A 20,763-nucleotide genomic window follows, 5' to 3' on the forward strand; every position below is an offset into this window, starting at 1 on the left:
ACAGTCGGAGATCGGCAGCGTTGGGAGAATAACACTGAAAAAATTACACAACATTGGGAAAAGTACAAGAGGAAAAAAAGAGACCTCTTCACACGCTGGGCAACCTATGGGAGGACAGCATGAGAACAGGAAACAAAAAAACTCCTCTGCACAGAGAGCACATTAATGTCCACATCACAACATCAGAGCACATGACAAGCCACAGGGGATGGATAGGGGGGTGGGGGGTAATTCGAAGGAACACAGCAGTTGTCCTGCACCATGCTATCATTTCAGCGCGGCACACAGACCCGCTGCCTTCCCCCGCAGGAACAAGCATCGAAGGCGTTTGGAAGGGAGGGGGATGAGTGCGTGCTTACCAGTGTAAGTGTGTGTGTGTGCGTGTCCATAGTTCAGCTGAGACAGTGTCCTTCGCCCTATCAGGCTAAGTAAACAGTCCTCCAGCCGATCCAGGTGTCCTTCATGGGATGGGAAGAATAGTCATCACACAGTCGTTATCAGGGAGTTGTTTTGGTGGGCTCCAGCCTTGGGCCTAGCAGCTGGCGCCGTGGTGTCCAAATGTAGAATATTGTTGATTTCTCCTTTATGCGAGCAGCGAATTTAGCACTCTGACACTGGGGCCTCGATTTCCCGTTGGAGCGCTGCGAGCCTCCCCATGATGGTATCAAGCTTCTGTTCCGTGGTGTTATCATTCTTTTGGTTCTGAGACCTCACAGCTGCAGTGATCCGTTCTGCGATGTTATCCAACTTTCGCTCAAGGGTGTTATTGTGAGCAGGCCCCTCTCTGATGTATCCCATCATACGCTCAATGGTGTTAGTTTGAGTCTTCACGGCAGCTGTAAGCGTCTCCAAGGTGTTAACCATGCTGCGTTCGGTGTGGGAGGTCGCGCCTCGTCCCATCGCTTCAACTCCAGCGGTCAGCTTAGGGGGGGTTTGAACAGCTGGTTCCGCTCTCTTATTTCTCCGATAAGTCAGGGCCAAGCCAGCTCCGATCAGCAAGAACCCTGTTATCATGGTTCCGAATAGGTAAATATCCTCAGCGTCCTCGATAGACAGTCCCGCCAGGCACAAGATCCTCCAGGTTTGCCACCCATCCATCGTGTATCCGGCAGGGAAAGTCCCTCCAGGGCACTCGGGCTCTCCCGAGCCCAGACTTCTCGTTGAGAAGAGGGTGTCAATAGCATTCAGAGACCAGTTGATCAAATCCATAATTCTCTGTTAGGTTTTAGAGAACGACAGTGAGAGACTGTTCGAGGGAAAAGTAGTGCACGCGAGACAAGACAGGACACAAGAGGCTAAGCAGGGAAGATAAGGGGCTACAATGTAGCTGCGATCACCAGTGTGTGAATGTGTGTGTGAATGGGTGGATGACTGGATGTGTAAAGTGCTTTGGGGTCCTTAGGGACTAGTAAGGCGCTATATAAATACAGGCCATCCAGTTTTGAGTTCCCTCCCCAGACGCCTTAACACCCACTCACATCCTGGGCCATCTGACCTCAGGAAATCATATGATAGAGTGGAGCTAGGTTTCACAATGAGCTCACCTTAAACCCTGGCTAACTGTGACCCACACCCGTCTTCACACCTTGGCTCATTTGATTAGGAAGAGGATCAATAGGGGGTCCACTGTCCCTCTTGGAGCAGGGCTCTAGAGTGCGACCAATTTGGTCATAAATCCCAGGTCGCACCAGTGTGACCAATTGTTTGAGTAAAAAAAATAAGAAAAGTCTCTGCAAAAAAAGTCTCCGTGTGGTCAACAACAGACACACATTATGGCCCTATCATAGTTGAAACCAATCAGAGATAGTCAGGGGCGGGACCTCTCTGATTGGCCGTGGTCCAGTTGAAAGTACAGGTGGATAGAGAGAGGTGAGTAGCTTGAATGAAGCAATAAAGCTCAAAAACTATTTCAACAACCACCAAACAGCAAATGAGAGCAAATAAACAGATTCCACACAAAGACGTAAACACAGAGCGACCCGACGCATCAGAATCAACTTTCTCTTTCTCGGCTTTCTCACTCAACAGCACACGGACGCGCCGTCGGGGCTGAAAGCCGACAGCTCGCTGTTTCTGATGCGTCGGGTCTGTGCTTTGTGTTTACGTCTTTTTTGCGCTAGATTCTGAGATGCAGGTTTTGTCTCTCTCGCCTAACTTTTATGCAGGTGCGCCTAAGAAAAAAAGTGTGCACCAGGACAGCTGTGGCAAACAGCTTCTCAGATGAGAGGTGAAACATCTCCAAGCAACTTAAAGAAGTCCAGACGCTTTTCTTTCCAAGCTCCTTAGTTGTATAAAGTGCTTTGAGTGCTCAGATTGATATAAGAACCAGTCTGTTTGGCTGTCAGCATTCACACTGGAGTTTCTCCTGCACACTTTGTTCTCCAGAAACTGTTCTGGTATCCAAACTTGCAGCTTTTTAAGACTACACCACTATTACTGTTCATTCTGTAGCTTTTAAACTTTTTAAAATATTAAACTTGTTATTACTTTTTATTTCCATTCAAATGAATGAAGAAATCTTTAAATCCTTTTTACACCCACCCTACTTTGTAACCTCACTAGTTCAGCATACATACAGTTGGCACTAATAGGGATCATTTCTGTAGCAGAAAATGACCTGTGATTAGATTTATAGATGACCTGCAGATTGTTGGTCTGCTGAACAGGTTTCATGTGAGGCGTGTTCACTCATATTTATCACCTGTGGTTAAACGTGCAGGTCCTCAGCTCCATCTATGACACCACCTTGGTCATATAATCAATAATAAATTTATGTTTGTCAGGATTTTCAGCTGATGGGCGGAGTCATCAGTCAGCTGTGCACGAACACGCAGGATCCAACATGGAGGAGACTCAGTCAGCTTTTATAAGGAATTTATTTCAATATTTCAAGAGTTTCATTTATAACTAATTCATGTCATTATACAACGAGCCGCTCATCAAACTATCTCAACTCTGTGTGAGTGTGTGTGTGTGTGTGTGTGTGCGTGTGTGTGTGTGTGAGTGTGTGTGTGAGTTTGTGTGTGTGTGTGAGTGTGTGTGCATAAATGAGTGTGAGTGTGTGTGTGTGTGTGAGTGTGTGTGTGTGTGCATAAATGAGTGTGAGTGTGTGTGTGTGCATAAATGAGTGTGTGTGTGAGTTTGTGTGTGTGTGTGTGAGAGTGTGTGTGTGTGTGTGTGTGTGCATAAATGAGTGTGAGTGTGTGTGTGTGTGCATAAATGAGTGTGAGTGTGTGTGTGTGTGCATAAATGAGTGTGTGTGTGTGTGTGTGTGTGTGTGTGCGTGTGCATAAATGAGTGTGAGTGTGTGTGTGTGTGTGTGAGTGTGTGTGTGCATAAATGAGTGTGTGTGTGAGTTTGTGTGTGTGCATAAATGAGTGTGTGTGTGTGTGTGTGTGAGTGTGTGTGTGTGTGCATAAATGAGTGTGAGTGTGTGTGTGTGCATAAATGAGTGTGTGTGTGAGTTTGTGTGTGTGTGTGTGAGAGTGTGTGTGTGTGTGTGTGTGTGCATAAATGAGTGTGTGTGTGTGTGTGTGTGTGTGAGTGTGTGTGTGTGTGCATAAATGAGTGTGAGTGTGTGTGTGTGCATAAATGAGTGTGTGTGTGAGTTTGTGTGCATAAATGAGTGTGAGTGTGTGTGTGTGTGCATAAATGAGTGTGTGTGTGTGTGTGTGTGTGTGTGTGTGCGTGTGCATAAATGAGTGTGAGTGTGTGTGTGTGTGTGAGTGTGTGTGTGCATAAATGAGTGTGTGTGTGAGTTTGTGTGTGTGTGCGTGTGCATAAATGAGTGTGTGTGAGATGTGAGAGTGTGTGCGTGTGCATGTGCATAAATGAGTGTGAGTGTGTGTGTGTGTGTGAGTGTGTGTGCATGTGCATAAATGAGTGTGTGTGTGAGTTTGTGTGTGTGTGTGTGTGTGAGGCAGGCTAATCAATACTCAGATTTAATGATACATCAGTGTTTCTGTCAGTGCTCACAAACTAACGTGACCTCAGGTGACCCCGCTGAGTGCACGTGTGTGTGATGATATTACATCATCTATAAGTAGGATTACTTTCATTATAATAATTATTATTATTCACACGACCCTGATATTCAGTCTGGGAAACCCCGCTGGAACCCATCTACACCCAAAACACTGTGGGTAACAGAGTCCTGTGAGCGGGACACATGCCCCACCCCCTGATGCTCCCCAACCTCAACCTTTAGCTCCGCCTTCCCCTCAGCAGAGTAATTTCACAGTCTCCACCCTGCCATCTGAGCAGGGAATCATGGGTATTGTAGTCAAGCACAGACCCACAGGCAGCATGTGTGGCCTGGATCAGCTGAGACTTGTGGGTAATGTCGTCCTTCTGTGCTGTAGAAATTTGTGGGTGGAGTTTATCCATCACCACAACTGGGAAGTGTTGGTGCTGCAGTCCAGACGTTTTTGCTTAAAAATGGAAGTGTTTCACTCCAAACTGTCCATCAGGAGGGGATTATGGGAGCTGTAGTCCATATGAGGGCAGTTCAGTGTTCAGCCAAGAAGGATTGTGTGCGTTTAGGTCAAGACAGAGGATTGTGGGTCATGTAGTCCAGCATAAAGTTGTTGCAGTCAAAACCAAGGAGGATTGTGGGTGCTTTAGTGGAAGCAGGGGGAAAGACAGGGAGTTGTAGTCCAAACACAGTGCGGTTTGAGGAGTTGTAGTCCAAACAAAGGGTGGTTTGAGGAGTTGTAGTCCAAACAAAGGGTGGTTTGAGGAGTTGTAGTCCAAACAAAGGGTGCTTTGAGGAGTTGTAGTCCAAACACAGTGCGGTTTGAGGAGTTGTAGTCCAAACAAAGGGTGCTTTGAGGAGTTGTAGTCCAAACAAAGGGTGCTTTGAGGAGTTGTAGTCCAAACACAGTGCGGTTTGAGGAGTTGTAGTCCAAACAAAGGGTGCTTTGAGGAGTTCTAGTCCAGGCAGAGGAGGACAGTAGCAGATGAAGTGTGGAAAGTGAGGGCGTGGGGGTGTAGAGGTGCAGGCAGAGCAGGATTGTGGGTGTTGTAGTCCAGTGGTTGTTTGTTACTTTAAGCCCTGAAATAGACTGTGTGTTTGAGCCCCATCGTTTATTTACAGTCACACAAGTCTGTATGTACACTACACACCAACACGTGCACACTCACACACACACACACACACCATCTTCACATCACACAAACCAATAAATAAATAGATAAATAAATAAATAGCATGATATAAATACTTCAGTACCAGGTCTACAGGCTCTGATTCATCATGTACTGATAATAAACCAATCAGTGTGAGTCTGTCCTCGTCTCAGATTAAAAACATCCTGATCCATCAGTGCGTGCGCCCGTCACCCTCCCAGAGAAGAAAACAAAAACCCGCTGGAGGGAGGGAGGAGCCTGGGCGTGACGTTAACAGCAGTTCCCGTGAAGACAGTCGGCCAATCAGAGCCTGTCGCGTGCGGGGACCCAGATGTAGGGTCCGCTCTGCTCCTCGATGACCACTTTGACGTGGTGGTAGACTTCCTCGAAGCTGTCGCCGTGCACGATGGCTGGAAGACAGGCAAAGATGGCATCAAACCCCGAGACGCACGTACGTTTCTCACGTGAACGCTCGTGAACTTAATCGTTGTTTTACCTGTGAAGCACTCCAGGAAGTCCTGCTCCAGCTTGATGGCTCGATCCAGAGCTTTCCTCGCCTGCTCCTCCGACAGGCGCTTGTTCAAGTCCCTGCACCAATGTCACACGTGTTAATTCTCACAGCGACATGAAATGCTCTGTGGCTCCGCCCACAAAACAACAACACTTTGAATCAAATCTTAAAAAAAGAAAATGTAAAATTTTAATTAATTTTCTTTTAAAGAATGTAATTGAATGACATTTGAGATTTTCATGTTTGAACTTTAATTTACTTTAAGAATCAAAAATTAAGAACCTCCCTGATTCGCAACCTGTGGTGTTGGGGGCTTTTTGTCCCTGGTAGGGTCTCCCGTGGGGGCCCAGCTGGGCACCCACACTAGAGTCTGTGGATGAGGCACAACTCGTCTATCACCAGGTGGCAGATGTCAGAATCTCATCTCTGCTGTTGCAGACCTCTGTCTGTTACTGGATCTGGGAGGTTGGTCTGATTTGACCTTTATGGGCGGAGTCAGAGAGCAGTTTGATCTGACCTCATGATTTTACGTGACGTGTTAGACTCACAGGATGTTCTCCAGCGACCGCGGTCGGATGAAGATAGCGATGGGGTGGAGCTGTGCCGCCTGCAGCCTCCTCACGGCGTTGGCCGACACATCCAGGATGCAGTGCTTCCCCTGAACACACACACACACCGTCACAATACTGCCACTGTGGGAGTGGAAACGGCCACTGTGGGAAAGTGCGGACTGTCACCTGCTCGGCCACCTGTCGCACACTCTGCACCGACGTCCCGTACAGGTGGTTGTTGTACTGCCCCGCCTCGATGAAGCGGTGCGACTGGATGTCCCGCTCCATCTGTTCCCGTGACGCCACAAAGTGGTAGTCCCGCCCATCCACCTCGTAGTCCCTGCGAGGGCGAGTCGTATCTGTGAGAGAGAGCGAGGTACACATTAGAAACCTGTCTGTTCAGTTCCTGTTTGACCACCTGTAGGCGGAGCCTTACGGGGAACGCAGGAGCCGAACTTGTCGGGGAACTCGGACAGCAGGTCGTCGTTGACGCGGTCTTTGGTGGGTCCCAGGATGATGATGGGGCGGGCATAGTCCACTGAACACACACACAGAGGTCATGTGACCCACAGTCAGAGGCGGGAACAGTTTGATTTAGAGTCTGGGGTCAAAGGTTACTGGTGACACTGACCTTCAATCTGAGTGATGAGCTCGTAGCTGTGAACGAAGCCTTCTCTACCTGCAAGAAGAAGAAACACCTGAAAACACAGGAAGTGACATCATACGAATATCTGACCCATGACGGGGACATGATGATGAGGAGGGTCTGAGGTTACATGAACCCTCAGTTTGACTGAGTCACGTGGTTAGAAGTGAGAGAGGTCAGAGGTCACTTCCTGTTGTCAGTCTGAAGGTTCCTGTGATGCTGTGATGAGGTCAGAGCTGATGGACGCCTCTGTGTTTTTGTGTTTCTGAGTCTGAGTGACTTCCTCTGGATCCTCGAGGAGAAAACAGGAAGTAGATACTTCCACTTCCTGTATCTTCAGCACAGGCTGCAGGTTTTATTTAACTTCCTCACACTGAACATGGAGCTTCGATGAATGACCTCTGACCTCTTCCTGTTCCTGAGCTCTCAGGTTCCTCCTCACTGATCATCAGGAGGTCAAACTATCATCACAGGAGTGTGTGTGGAGGAGTCACTGATGAATAACCACGCCTCCTCCTCCTCCTCCTCCTCTGTGTGTGTTATTATTTTACCTTTGCTCTTCATCCGTGACCACTCCTTCCTCTCCACTCTGAAACACACACACACACACACTGGATTCATTGTGTATTATTGTCTTTATCTTACAGTATAAAGCACCCTGAGGTGGCAGTCAGTGTGTGTGTGCAGCATTCACTGACCTGTGTGTGTGTGTGTGTGTGCAGCATTCACTGACCTGTGTATGTGTGTGTGTGTGTGTGTGTGTGTGTGTGCAGCATTCACTGACCTGTGTGTGTGTGTGTGTGTGTGTGTGTGTGTGCAGCATTCACTGACCTGTGTGTGTGTGTGTGTGTGTGTGTGTGTGTGTGCAGCATTCACTGACCTGTGTGTGTGTTTGTGTGTGTGTGTGTGTGTGTGTGTGTGTGTGTGTGTGTGTGTGTGTGCAGCATTCACTGACCTGTGTGTGTGTGTGTGTGTGTGCAGCATTCACTGACCCGTGTGTGTGTGTGTGTGTGTGTGTGTGTGTGTGTGCAGCATTCACTGACCCGTGTGTGTGTGTGTGTGTGTGCAGCATTCACTGACCTGTGTGTGTGTGTGTGTGTGTGTGTGTGCAGCATTCACTGACCCGTGTGTGTGTGCAGCATTCACTGACCCGTGTGTGTGTGCAGCATTCACAGACCTGTGTGTGTGTGTGTGTGTGTGTGTGTGTGTGTGTGTGTGTGTGTGCAGCATTCGCTGACCTGTGTGTGTGTGTGTGTGTGTGCAGCATTCACTGACCTGTGTGTGTGTTTGTGTGTGTGTGTGTGTGTGTGTGTGTGTGTGTGTGCAGCATTCACTGACCTGTGTGTGTGTGTGTGTGTGTGTGTGTGCAGCATTCACTGACCTGTGTGTGTGTGTGTGTGTGTGTGTGTGTGTGTGCAGCATTCACTGACCTGTGTGTGTGTGTGTGTGTGCAGCATTCACTGACCTGTGTGTGTGTGTGTGTGTGTGCAGCATTCACTGACCTGTGTGTGTGTGTGTGTGTGTGCAGCATTCACTGACCTGTGTGTGTGTGTGTGTGTGTGTGTGTGTGTGTGTGCAGCATTCACTGACCTGTGTGTGTGTGTGTGTGTGTGTGTGTGTGTGTGCAGCATTCACTGACCTGTGTGTGTGTGTGTGTGTGTGCAGCATTCACTGACCTGTGTGTGTGTGTGTGTGTGTGTGTGTGCAGCATTCACTGACCTGTGTGTGTGTGTGTGTGCAGCATTCACTGACCTGTGTGTGTGTGTGTGTGTGTGTGTGCAGCATTCACTGACCTGTGTGTGTGTGTGTGTGTGTGCAGCATTCGCTGACCTGTGCTTGGAGGGGACGTAGCCCAGCTCCTCCAGCTCCCCCTGCTGGTTGACCCTGCGTGCCTGCCACCACTCCTCATCGGCGCTGTCGATCACGTGGAAGACCTCGCCAAAGTTAAAGTCCAGCGCCTGAGACAGCACGCCGCAGTCCCACTGCTTATCGTAGTCGAAGAGTGCCCTGTAACACACACAGCACGCCATGGAGAACGCCGCTCATCGCCTCTGAGGACCTCAGGAGGTCATGTGACCACCTCAGACTGTCAGCTGACTGGGAGTCATTTAAATTTAGCTGATCTGGAGTCAGAAGTTGTTCCAGGAGTTCTCTGTGTGTTCTTCACGCACACTTCGGACCGACAAACACAGACACACACAGTCCTGTTTTCATATCTTAGTGAGGACATCAATTGACATATTTCTTACCCTAACCATCAAAAATGAAAGCGTCCCCATAACTGTGACCCTAAAACCACATTGTGAGTCTCAAACATGTCTTCATAGTCCCCATGATGGCTGTTGGTCCCCACAAGCATAGTAGCATTTAAATGTTGGTCCTCACAAAGATATATAAACATGTACACACACACTAACTAAATGTTATGAATTCTAAACTGTATAAATACACACATGGCTTATTACAGCTCATACAGCGCTTTTCTACTCACTCACAGCGCTTTATGCAACGTGTGCATTCACCCAAGCACATTTTCTTTCTAGCTAACATTCACACACACATACTCTGATGGATGCATCGGTGAACATTAATATCTCGCTCAAGGATGTTTGGCATGCAGACCAGGGGAAGCCAGGAATCAAACCACCAACCTTGCGATCAGTAGATGACCTGGTCTACCGCCTGAGCTACAGCCACTCCTATTACAGACCTTACAATTCTGCAGTTGTTTATAACTGTTCTGTGGATGTCCGTCTGGTCTCTGCTGTGTAGAGAGACAAACGTGTCTTACTGAGGATAAACCTCACACTCATAAACGTGGTGTCTGTGTTTCAGGAGGCAGAGCGGCTCGTCCTCTGAGGTTGTTGGTTCGATCCCTGGCAGCTCCAGCCTGCGTTCAAACCCATCCTGAACCTGAGGTGCTCCTGATGTGTTCATGTTTTAGATTTGTTGGTAAAGGAATAATCTGCTGGATGCATCCATCTCTGAATCTAGATGGTTGATGGTTACAGCTGAGTGACACATGATGGAGTAAAGCACACCTGTTCACAGGTGTCATGACTGTGAGGTCATTCTGACTCATTCACAGTAGGAACAGATGAAAGAGGCCGGGCGTGCTGCCCTGAGGAGACCTGGTCCAGGTGTCTCAGTGTGTCACAGGTGAGCTCAGGTTACCTGATGTAGAAGGTGCGGCTGTTCCTCAGACTGCCGGACGAGCTGTTCATCATCTGCTCCCTCAGGTCGTGGATCTTTGCCTCGAAGCGACTGTACTCTGAAAACACACACAGTCAGAGTTCAAACAGGGTCAAGGTCAAAGGTCACACAGGTACAAGGGTCACATGATCACAGATCTTTACACACAGTGAGCAGGACCAACCATCAGCATCACTGCAGGCCAATCACAGCTCACAGATGGATCAGGAGACCGTGCTGTTTCTCAATATGTGTACTCGCGCGTACTTGTGTGTACTTGCGTGTACTTGTGTGTACTTGTGATACGTCATCAGTAACAGTACTGCTCCAATTCAAAGTAGCATCAAGCCAAGTACTTTCCTTCTTTGGCTCTCGGAGGAGGCAGACGCACTTTTTCTCCTCTCCCTTATCTTCCCTGCTGATGTCCTTGTCTAGTCTCGTGGTTTTTGTATTTTCCCTGGAACACTCTCTCACAGTCTGTTCTCTAAAACCTAAAAGAGGAATCATGGATTGGATCAACTGGTCTCTGAATGCAATTGACACCCCTTTCTCAATGAGAAGTTTGGGCTCGGGTGAGCCTGAGTGCTGAAGATATCGACCTATTCTGAACCATGGTAACAGGGTTCTGGCTGATCGGAGCTGGCTTGGCCCTGACTTATCGAAGAATTAAGAAAGCGGAACCGGCTGTTCAAACCCCCACAAGGCTGCCCGCTGGGATTGGAACGATGGGAAGAGGCGTGAGTTTCTCAAAATGGGCTCATTGAGTCAGCACGGATAAGATCTTGGAGAGGCTACGGCTGCTGTGAATACTCAGAATAAGATCTCCGACTGCAGACTGGATACATCTCAGAAGGGCTCGCTCGGAATAACATCTCTGGGCACAAAATTGGATGACATCTCGGGGAGGCTCACTGCCGTGAGTTCTCAGAATCGGCTCCTTGAGCACAAGAAATGACAACATCACAGAACGCAAGTATGGCGAAGCTCGCGGCTCTCCAACGGGAGATTGAGAGACCAGTGTTGGACTGTAGAACTGCTTTGAAATTCATATGAGCTGTTCGCACTAAAGTAAAAAGCACCATCACTTATGCAGATACCCCTTTGGCGCCAGCTGCAAGGCTGGAGCTGAACAACAACACCCTGATAACGACTGTCTTTAGTCTGTTCCTTCCCATTCCATGCAAGGCCACCTGGGTTGGGTGGAAGACTGGGACTGCAGCGGTCCCAGATCAGATGTACACACTGGAACTCTTTCCCATGTTGCTGTCTGTGTTTATTGTGCTGTGGTGTGTTGATATCTGTGCATTCCTGTATTATCCTTCTGTGTTACACATTTCAATGTTTTTTCCTCGCTACCTGGCCTGACCTGTCTCCCCAATGTGATGTTTGTATTGTATGTATCTCATCTCATCTCATCTCAACATTCCCGGATGTGTTCTGGCTCCTCCCATTTTACCCAGCATGCACCGGTGGTGGCTTATGTGGACTTGGTGCAGCCAAATATCCCAGAATGCATATCGTCCAAAACTCAAACACAGCAGTGACGTAGGACAGCTGCTAAAAAGATATGACTCTGTGTAAAAAAATGAACTTTTAAGATATTTTAAGGCGAGAATGTCGCTGTGTGAACTTCAAATATCAGGACATCACATATTTGTAAAAGCGCTCTGACGTTTTCAGAGACGTCTGTTACCCACCAGCTGTCAGCTGACCATGAGATCAAGGGTCACCAGAGCGAGAACAGCGGACTCCATCGTTTTTAACCCCCCGCGGTCTTTCACTGCTCAGGTTAAACATATAAGTCACTTAGACAAAATGTTCATGTTTGCTTTATTTGCCAAAGTGCCTGAAATACTGTTTTATCTTTTTTCTTACAGAAATCTCCCACACCATGAGAAATTTCCACTGCAAATATTAATCACAGTAAAATTACGAGGGGATGGCAGTGAAACCTCTGGAGCTGTGATGTCATCAAGTCATCAAGTACACTGATGTTCCAGCTGTGGAACGATCGCGCTGCGTTCTCAGGAAGTGTGACGCGTGAACTTACAACGCACGGACTAGTGAGAACACGAATGCGCAGTCGCGTACTGGAGTAGTGAGAAACGGGTTACGTGTGTGTGTGTGTGTGTGTGTGTGTGTGTGTGAGTGTGTGTGTGAGTCTGTGTGTGTGTGAGTCTGTGTGAGTGTGTGTGTGCGTGTGTGTGTGTGTGTGTGTGAGTGTGTGTGTGTGTGTGTGTGTGTGTGTGTGTGTGTGTGTGTGTGTGTGTGTGTGTGTGTGTGTGTGTGTGAGTCCTCACCCTCAGGTCTGTACTGTGCTACTATGGTAACAGTCTGCCCGGCGTTCTTCAGAGCTGCTGCTGCCTGCTCATGTGTGGCGTACCGGAGGTCCACCCCGTTCACCTGCACACACACACACACACACACACACACACACACACGTTAGTTGGATCTGTGGTCAGTACCTCTGCCTGACCAGCAGGGGGCAGCCAGGTTACACTTTTGTTTTTGCTGGTTACAAACTGATCTGTGACTGAGGACCAGAGCTGATGTAACACCAGACAAGTTACTCATCAGAGTACTCTGATTACTTTTCTGTTGTAGTTTGAGAGTCTAAAGCACGTGTGTCAAACTCAAGGCCCGCGGGCCACATCCGGCCCGGCGTACATTTACATCCGGCCCGCGAGATGATTTTATATAGATGTATTATTATTGTTATTCATGGCCCGGCGATATGAGGCGCTAATAACACACAAGTTGATTCTGAAAGCAGAGCCTTTCAGCGCCAGTGGGAGGCTGAATATATGTTTACAGACATGCTGGTAAACCGTGAGTCTTATTAGTGGAGCTAATGTGGCTGTAATTAATTTAACTTAAGACGGCACTACGAGACAAAACGTCAGGATAAGCTGAAAACCTAAATGCAGAAACTACAGGAAGTAGACGAGCTAAAGAAGAATCTGACATTTCAGCAGACGTTTGTCACCAGAGCAAAACCACAAAGTGAAGCTGATGTGAAAGCAAGTTTTATTGTAGCAGAGGAGCCAAATCAGGCCGGTACCACTCTGAAGAGCTGCAGGATGAAGCTGTGCGACGCACCAGTGCAACCTGCCTCACTTTCCCTGTTGCCAAGTAATGTTGAACCAAGTCAGCGGACTTTGCTGAGCTGCACCTGTGCAGATTCAGATGCAGCTGCAGTGTAATGATGCACTCAGGGAAAGTACGACACTGAACGTCCCGCACAGTTTATTAGCTCCACTCCTGCAGCCACGCCCAGCTCCGTCTACATGCGGCTCCAACCTTGTGAATGCTTTCATTTACTTTTTCTGGGGTTTTTGGCAGCATGTTCATATTTCTAACTTGTGTAATTTTGACAGGATATATTTTTATGAAGAGCAAAATATTTAAAGTTAAAGTTTATTTTTTTAAGTTTATTTAATCTGGAGTAATATTCCTGTCTGTTTTTATTCATATTTATGTTTAAAAAACAGTTTTAGTGTTCAATGAATGTTTGTCTTGTTTGGCCCGCGACCTAAAGTGAGCGTTGAGGTTTGGCCCCCTGTGCGATTGAGTTTGACGCCCCTGCTCTAAAGTACTCCTATTATTTTGGACTTCATGTCTTCATGAGATAAATGTGATCAATAACTCCAACAGGTGTTAGTTGTTGGAGTTATTGATCACATTTATCTCTAAATAACTCACCTGCTCTGAAGACCTGCTGTGTGTGTGTTTGTGTGTATTACACTGAGGATCTGTGTGTGTTTGTGTGTATTACACTGAGGATCTGTGTGTGTGTTTGTGTGTATTACACTGAGGATCTGTGTGTGTCTGTGTGTATTACACTGAGGATCTGTGTGTTACACTGAGGATCTGTGTGTGTTTGTGTGCATTACACTGAGGATCTGTGTGTGTTTGTGTGCATTACACTGAGGATCTGTGTGTTACACTGAGGATCTGTGTGTGTTTGTGTGTATTACACTGAGGATCTGTGTGTGTTTGTGTGTATTACACTGAGGATCTGTGTGTGTGTTTGTGTGTATTACACTGAGGATCTGTGTGTGTCTGTGTGTATTACACTGAGGATCTGTGTGTGTGTTTGTGTGTATTACACTGAGGATCTGTGTGTGTCTGTGTGTATTACACTGAGGATCTGTGTGTTACACTGAGGATCTGTGTGTGTTTGTGTGCATTACACTGAGGATCTGTGTGTTACACTGAGGATCTGTGTGTGTTTGTGTGCATTACACTGAGGATCTGTGTGTTACACTGAGGATCTGTGTGTGTTTGTGTGTATTACACTGAGGATCTGTGTGTGTTTGTGTGCGTTACACTGAGGATCTGTGTGTGTTTGTGTGCATTACACTGAGGATCTGTGTATTACACTGAGGATCTGTGTGTGTTTGTGTGTATTACACTGAGGATCTGTGTGTGTTTGTGTGTATTACACTGAGGATCTGTGTGTGTTTGTGTGCGTTACACTGAGGATCTGTGTGTGTTTGTGTGTATTACACTGAGGATCTGTGTGTGTTTGTGTGTATTACACTGAGGATCTGTGTGTGTTTGTGTGCATTACACTGAGGATCTGTGTGTGTTTGTGTGTATTACACTGAGGATCTGTGTGTGTTTGTGTGTATTACACTGAGGATCTGTGTGTGTTTGTGTGTATTACACTGAGGATCTGTGTGTGTTTGTGTGCATTACACTGAGGATCTGTGTGTGTTTGTGTGTATTACACTGAGGATCTGTGTGTGTTTGTGTGCGTTACACTGAGGATCTGTGTGTGTTTGTGTGTATTACACTGAGGATCTGGTCTCCCTTGCGGAGCTCCCCGCTCAGGTCTGCTGGGCCTCCTGCGAGGATGAAGGAGATGAAGATGCCCTCTCCGTCCTCTCCACCCACGATGTTGAAGCCCAGGCCGGTGGAGCCGCGCTGCACGCAAACCCTGCGAGGCTCCCTCGAGTACTCGTCCTCTCCCATCATGCCACGGGGGATCGGGGAGTATCGCCGCGGTGACGGAGGAGGGAGGGCTTGTGGGTAATCGCACATATAGTCCGGCTCCATGTAGGCTGCAGCGAGGACAGAACATTCAGCAGCTGATCTCTGACATCTGGATCAGGGACAGGTCTAACATCTGGATCAGGGTCACAGGTCTAACATCTGGATCAGGGTCACAGGTCTAACATCTGGATCAGGGACAGGTCTAACATCAGGATCAGGGTCACGGGTTTGACATCTGGATCAGGGTCACGGGTCTAACATCTGGATCAGAGACATGGGTCTAACATCTGGATCAGGGCCACGGGTCTAACATCTGGATCAGGGACAGGTCTAACATCTGGATCAGGGTCACGGGTCTAACATCTGGATCAGGGACAGGTCTAACATCTGGATCAGAGACATGGGTCTAACATCTGGATCAGGGACACGGGAGTAACATCTGGATCAGAGACACGGGTCTAACATCTGGATCAGGGACACAGGTGTAACATCTGGATCAGGGACAGGTCTAACATCTGGATCACAGGTTTAACTGGTTGCTGACTGTGTGTTTGACACAGTATTCTGGATTAATCTGTTATGAATGACACTCTTATCCATAGTAAAGCAAACATCCTGGACCTTCCTCTGAGTCTGAGTCTTGAGTTCACCTGCATCAGGATCAAAGCCTGATAGGATCAAACATTCCTGGAGCTTCTTGAAGGAAAACCTCATTAAACTCATTTTAAAGCCTGACTGTGTCCTGGTTTCATCTTCTGAGGAGTTTAGAATTGGTCTGAGCTGAAAGTGCACATCTGTCCTCTAGGTGGCGCTGCAGGGAAACTAAAGTCATCATTCAGAGTGAACTCACATCTGTACAGATGACTGATATGCAGTATTATTTACAATATTACTGTAGTATTATCACTGTAATCAACCTGTGAGCAGGTCTAATCAGTGTGATGCTGTACAGGTGTACTTACAGCTGGTCAGGTCGGGGGGGCTGTATCGATCAATTGGGTGGATGTACTGCGAGGTGGGCGTGGCCACCTTCAGGTAGACCACCTCTCCTGTATTCTTCAGGGCTGACACGGCGTCTTCGTGCAGGACGTCCTCCAGAGACATGTGGTTGACCTGCCGGGGGGCGGAGCCTCACGTTAGACCACAGTCACATCAGTTTAGCGTGTCAGAGAGAACACGTGTGATGTCACGTACCGCCAGGATTTTGTCTCCGATCTGCAGCCGCCCGTCACGGTGTGCCGCCCCGCCCTCGATGATCTTGGTGACGTAGATGCTGTTGTCTCCAGGGACGTGCTGGTTCCCCACGCCGCCCGCTATACTGAAGCCCAGACCTGCACCGGGGGGCGGGGTTAGATTAACAAAACCCAGAACACAGCGAGTGATGAAGATCAAACTGACTCATGGCAAACAACGTTTACAGATTAAAAAGGTGATGAACTAAAATATGTTACTGACGTAATCAGTGCGTCACAAAATGTTAAAAATATATAAAGTAATAAATCTCCAGGTGTGACTGGCTCCATATGAGGTGACACGTTCAGGTGTGTTTCTGCTTCCTGTGTGACCAAACTGTATTTATAACAGGTTTATTAAACATTACTACAGTGTCCTGCTGAGGAATCAGAGTATAAAGGGTTATAAAGGTGAATCTCCTGTATGAAGCCTCTGTCATGTCTCTAATTCTTCTTTTGCTGACATAAAACATAAAGTATTTAAGAACTGTAATGACTCTAACAGTCCAGCAGAGGGCGGCAGAGCAGCTGGAATCACAGTTACATAAGAGCTGCTCTCCTGTCTCACCTTTGGGTCCTTTCATCAGTTTGATCTGTGTGATGCGTTCGCTCGGTGGGCGTCTCCGCAGCACGTACAGCCTGACAACAGGCCCCGCCTCCTTCAGCGCCTCCACAGCGATGGAGTGAGTGACCTCCCGGACGTCCACATCGTTAACGAATACGATGCTGTCGTTCACCCTGGAGATGAAGAGAGAGGGAGAGTCATTGTCACCTCCTCAAACAGCTGTTTGAAGGCTCAGGGGTGATCAGGTCCTTTAAAGGTGAGAGGCTCAGCTTCATGTCCTCAGAGAACACAAGCACAAGCAGTCTGTGTGTGTTTCTGTGTGTGTCTGTTTGTGTGTGTGTTTGTGTTTCTGTGTGTGTGCACCTGAGGCGTCCGTCCTGGGCAGCGGCTCCTCCGGGGATGATCTTGGTGATGAAGATGGAGGGGTCGTCTCCGATGTGAGGATTGTCGGTTCCTCCTGCGATGCTGAAGCCCAGACCAGAGTTACCCTGAACACACACACGTGAACACACACATGAACACACTGTACCTGATGCAGACCTGGGTCTCCCTGTATGTGGATCCCGGATGAGCCCCCACTTACACCAGCACCTGGCCCATGAGCTCAGTGAGCTCATAAATCAAATCTGGGAGTGAATCTAAGACAAACAGCCAGCCCAGGCCTAGGAGAGTTATGCAGCTGTCAGGTTAGCTTACTGCACAGCTGGATAACCTGGAGCTCTGCAGATGTTGACGTTTTTATCAGACTCAGACTGATGTCCAAACCAGCTGACTTTTGGATCTTCAGCTCTCAGAGGGGAGAAAGAGGAGAGAGGCTGAAGAGACATTTGGTGTTTTCTGGTTTTGTATTTTTGATAATCTTGAATTTTGGTTCTATGTTCTGTATTATTTATTCTTCTGGTCATAATGTTATATTCTGTTTTCTATAGATCCTGCTTTCTGTGCTGTTAGTTCCCTTCATGATGGAGCAACGAGGTGAAGAAAGACAAGCTGAAGGTTCATTGGTCCAGCAGACCCAGTGTTCCTCTGCTCATGGTCTCTGTTAGAGACAGGGGGAGTAAGTCGGACATCCAGTAAGTGGAGCTGCTGCTCCTTCACTTTGAAAGGACCCCGATGAGGACGTCCTGAGGAGCTGACACCTGTCACTGGGCTGAGAGGCCTCATGGTGTGAACTAGGACTGGGCGATATATCGAGTTTTTTAAAAATATCGATATATTTTCATACGAGATATAAGATGTGACAATATCCTTTATATCGATATAGTCTATGTTACTTTATAATTATAGTTGTGGAGCCATAAGTTTGCCTCTCTTTCGTCCACTTTCGTCTTTACGCAACGTTACTCGGCCTCGCCTCTCCTTCACTGAACACAACTCCCCCTCCTCCCCCATAGCTTCACCTGCAGGCAGCGACAAGATGGACACGGCAAATCTCTGTTAACGAGTTACCGCGCATCGCCCCGTGCGTGGGGCTGGACGGTGTCAACGTGTTAGCTAGCTAACCACGCTAACGAGCTAACCACGCTAACGCCATGCAGCCCAGAGGGGCTACACAGCCTAGAATCCTTTCATTTTCTCAAAAGTTGACAGCGCGCCTTATGTATGAATTCTGCTTGTGCTTGATGACCACGAACCAATTTTCTGTGGAACACAGCGCTCAGCAATCTGTCAATAAATCTTTTAGTACGACTTTGGTAAGCTACGAAGCTGCAGCGCTTGATGTATTGCCAGAGCATTATGGTTACCGAGGAGCCTCGCGGAGTGATACGCACTGTGCTTCAACGTAATATTACTGTACTGTGTGTATATAAGGACCATAAATGGCACCTGTAAGAGACACGGTTACAAAGAGGATTTCAAACTGCAGGCTGTCAGTCACGCAGTAGAAGTTGGGAACAGAGCAGCTGCTTGTTATTTTGCTCAGCGTCTGTTAGTTTACATTTTGACTGCACAATTGTGAGCTTTTTGTTATGCACAAAAACAACAGTTTTCTTTTATTTATAGAGCATTATTATTTAATAGATGCTGATCATTTATTTTTGAGTAATTTCTTCATGTACATCTACGCTGTATATTAATAAAAGTGCCCGTGTGACATCTGGGACACAGCTTTGACTAAGAACTCTCTGTTCGTTCTTACTTTATGGCTTTTAAAAAATATCGAGATATATATCGTATATCGCCATCCAGCTAAAACGTATCGAGATATGAATTTTGGGTCATATCGCCCAGCCCTAGTGTGAACTGAGTTCAGCCTCAGCAGCAGGTTACCATGACAGCAGTTAGTCAGCTGTTTCAGTCAGAGCTTCACTGACGGAGCAGAGGAGATGTTTCTGCTCCACTTCCTGTGATGGTGTCACCATGATAGCTGCTGTCCACATGACCGCAGGAAGCTGCGAGCTGTTGGCTGAAGACGTCCACAGAGACGAGCTTCACCTTCCTGTCCTCTAACAAGGCTGAATCTAATCCTCCTCATGCTCCTGCAGCTCTCTGGACCATCTGCCTGATGGAGGTCAGTCCTGCCTGATATTACCCAGCAGCCCTTTCACTAATGTGTCTTCACAGCAGAGCTAAACCTTCATCATCATCATCATAAGCCCTGACAGGAACATCTCATTTACTTCCTGTTTTCTTCTTCTGTGGTGTTTCTGCCTGCAGCTCGTATTCAATGATCAGCTGTGCATGAATTATGCAGATGTGTCTGCAGACTTCTCACTCACTGAGGACAGATGTTAGTGTCTCTGTCCACCCGCTGTCTCTGACACACCTCCACACTCATCCTCACCATCCTCCTCCTCCTCATCATCATCCTCACAGAGTGCATGAAGGGCTGATGGGAGGTGACTCATGAAATCACTCCTGTGTGTGCTGACAGCTGTGCCTCTGTGAGCAGATCTGAGACCAGCTGATTAAACGTCAGGTTCACTGGTTTGATTTGTAAAAGGAGCTAAAAATAACCCGCTGATGTCAGGGGGGCGTGGCTTACATTCAGAGGGTGACGGCGGCTTTTAAATCAGAGTGATGCGTCTAAAAACAGAGCGGAGACGAGCTGGAAGGAGCGCGAGGACGGAGTGTTTCTCACCACTACACGTGTGTGTGTGTGTGTGTGTCTGTGTGTGTGTGTGTCTGTGTGTGTGTGCGCTCACCCTCTCCAGTGTGATCTCCTCGTACTCCAGCTCTCCCTCTGACCCGTTCATCTGTAAAAAAAATAAACACATGAAGAGTTAAATCACATCCCAGAATATCTCTGCTCATCGCCACGGCAACTCCATAGTAACAGCTGTTGAGCCCTCAAGGGGCCCGGTTACCTGGGCAACTGTAGCCGTAGCTATAGCAACCAACTCTCATATCATCTGCTCCAAGCACTCATGAGAGCTTGGAGACACGGTTATTACATCACTTCCTGCTGTGGCGCTCTCTCCACTCATTAACCACACACCTCACTGAGTCATGTGACCAAACCCTTCACAGCTCATCCATCATCATCCACCCGCCTTCTTCGTTTGTCCAGGTGAGGGTAGCTGGGGGCGGAGCCTATCAGTCCATGCCAGCTGTTCACGCTGTACACACACTCTACCTCACACTTACACAGGTTATCACAGGAGGACACACACACACCGCCCAGCATGTCCTCTGTCCTTCATGTCCTGAAGCACACCTGACATCATGATTCTCATGACATCATCATGACATCACTGACAGCCACAGATGTGCAGCTCCATCAGTGCCATTTAAAGCTGTCAGCAGGCGCTGTGCTAGCTACACCTGATGTATTCAAAGCCTCCATCAGGCTGCTCTACACCCAGCCAAACACATCCAGAAGGGCCAGGCTCAGTGAGGGGGGGACATGTGCTGCAGATATGAGGGAGGGTTCAGGGTCACCTGATCCTAGACCCGCCCACACACAGCTCTGACCATCAACACATACACAGAGCTGTAAA

General features: G+C 47.9%; 2 protein-coding genes across 5 annotated transcripts in view; both read right to left on the reverse strand.

Moving 5' to 3' along the window:
- On the reverse strand, positions 1–1,980 carry LOC147333430 (uncharacterized). The gene has a single exon (XM_086287269.1). It carries the CDS (start codon positions 1,207–1,209, stop codon positions 601–603), a length of 609 nt encoding a protein of 202 aa, XP_086143395.1. The 5' UTR covers positions 1,210–1,980; the 3' UTR covers positions 1–600.
- An 877-nt stretch (positions 1,981–2,857) lies between these two features.
- The window catches only part of dlg4b (discs, large homolog 4b (Drosophila)), a 50,819-nt gene continuing 32,913 nt past the window's right edge, over positions 2,858–20,763 (reverse strand). For all 4 annotated transcript variants that reach the window (XM_086267223.1, XM_086267217.1, XM_086267230.1 and 1 more), the window contains 16 exons: positions 19,969–20,019; positions 17,186–17,310; positions 16,826–16,995; positions 16,220–16,356; positions 15,988–16,138; positions 14,825–15,093; positions 12,328–12,430; positions 10,010–10,106; positions 8,666–8,842; positions 7,387–7,424; positions 6,821–6,868; positions 6,626–6,727; positions 6,376–6,548; positions 6,187–6,296; positions 5,624–5,715; positions 2,858–5,537 (listed from right to left, as the gene is read on the reverse strand). In XM_086267223.1, the coding sequence (XP_086123349.1) occupies positions 5,431–5,537; positions 5,624–5,715; positions 6,187–6,296; positions 6,376–6,548; positions 6,626–6,727; positions 6,821–6,868; positions 7,387–7,424; positions 8,666–8,842; positions 10,010–10,106; positions 12,328–12,430; positions 14,825–15,093; positions 15,988–16,138; positions 16,220–16,356; positions 16,826–16,995; positions 17,186–17,310; positions 19,969–20,019 (1,950 nt within the window). In that variant the 3' untranslated portion in view covers positions 2,858–5,430. The remainder of the gene's footprint in view (positions 5,538–5,623; positions 5,716–6,186; positions 6,297–6,375; positions 6,549–6,625; positions 6,728–6,820; positions 6,869–7,386; positions 7,425–8,665; positions 8,843–10,009; positions 10,107–12,327; positions 12,431–14,824; positions 15,094–15,987; positions 16,139–16,219; positions 16,357–16,825; positions 16,996–17,185; positions 17,311–19,968; positions 20,020–20,763) is intronic.

The sequence above is a fragment of the Aulonocara sp. 'chitande type north' Nkhata Bay genome, linkage group LG3 (assembly GCF_057382095.1).
Source record: "Aulonocara sp. 'chitande type north' Nkhata Bay isolate Kocher_YH1m ecotype deep benthic linkage group LG3, A_spYH_male_GT1.1, whole genome shotgun sequence".
Taxonomy (NCBI): domain Eukaryota; kingdom Metazoa; phylum Chordata; class Actinopteri; order Cichliformes; family Cichlidae; genus Aulonocara; species Aulonocara sp. 'chitande type north' Nkhata Bay.

Excerpts from the sequence above, each read along its gene's own strand:
- LOC147333430 (XM_086287269.1), bottom strand. The coding sequence starts at position 1,209 with ATGGATTTGATCAACTGGTCTCTGAATGCTATTGACACCCTCTTCTCA.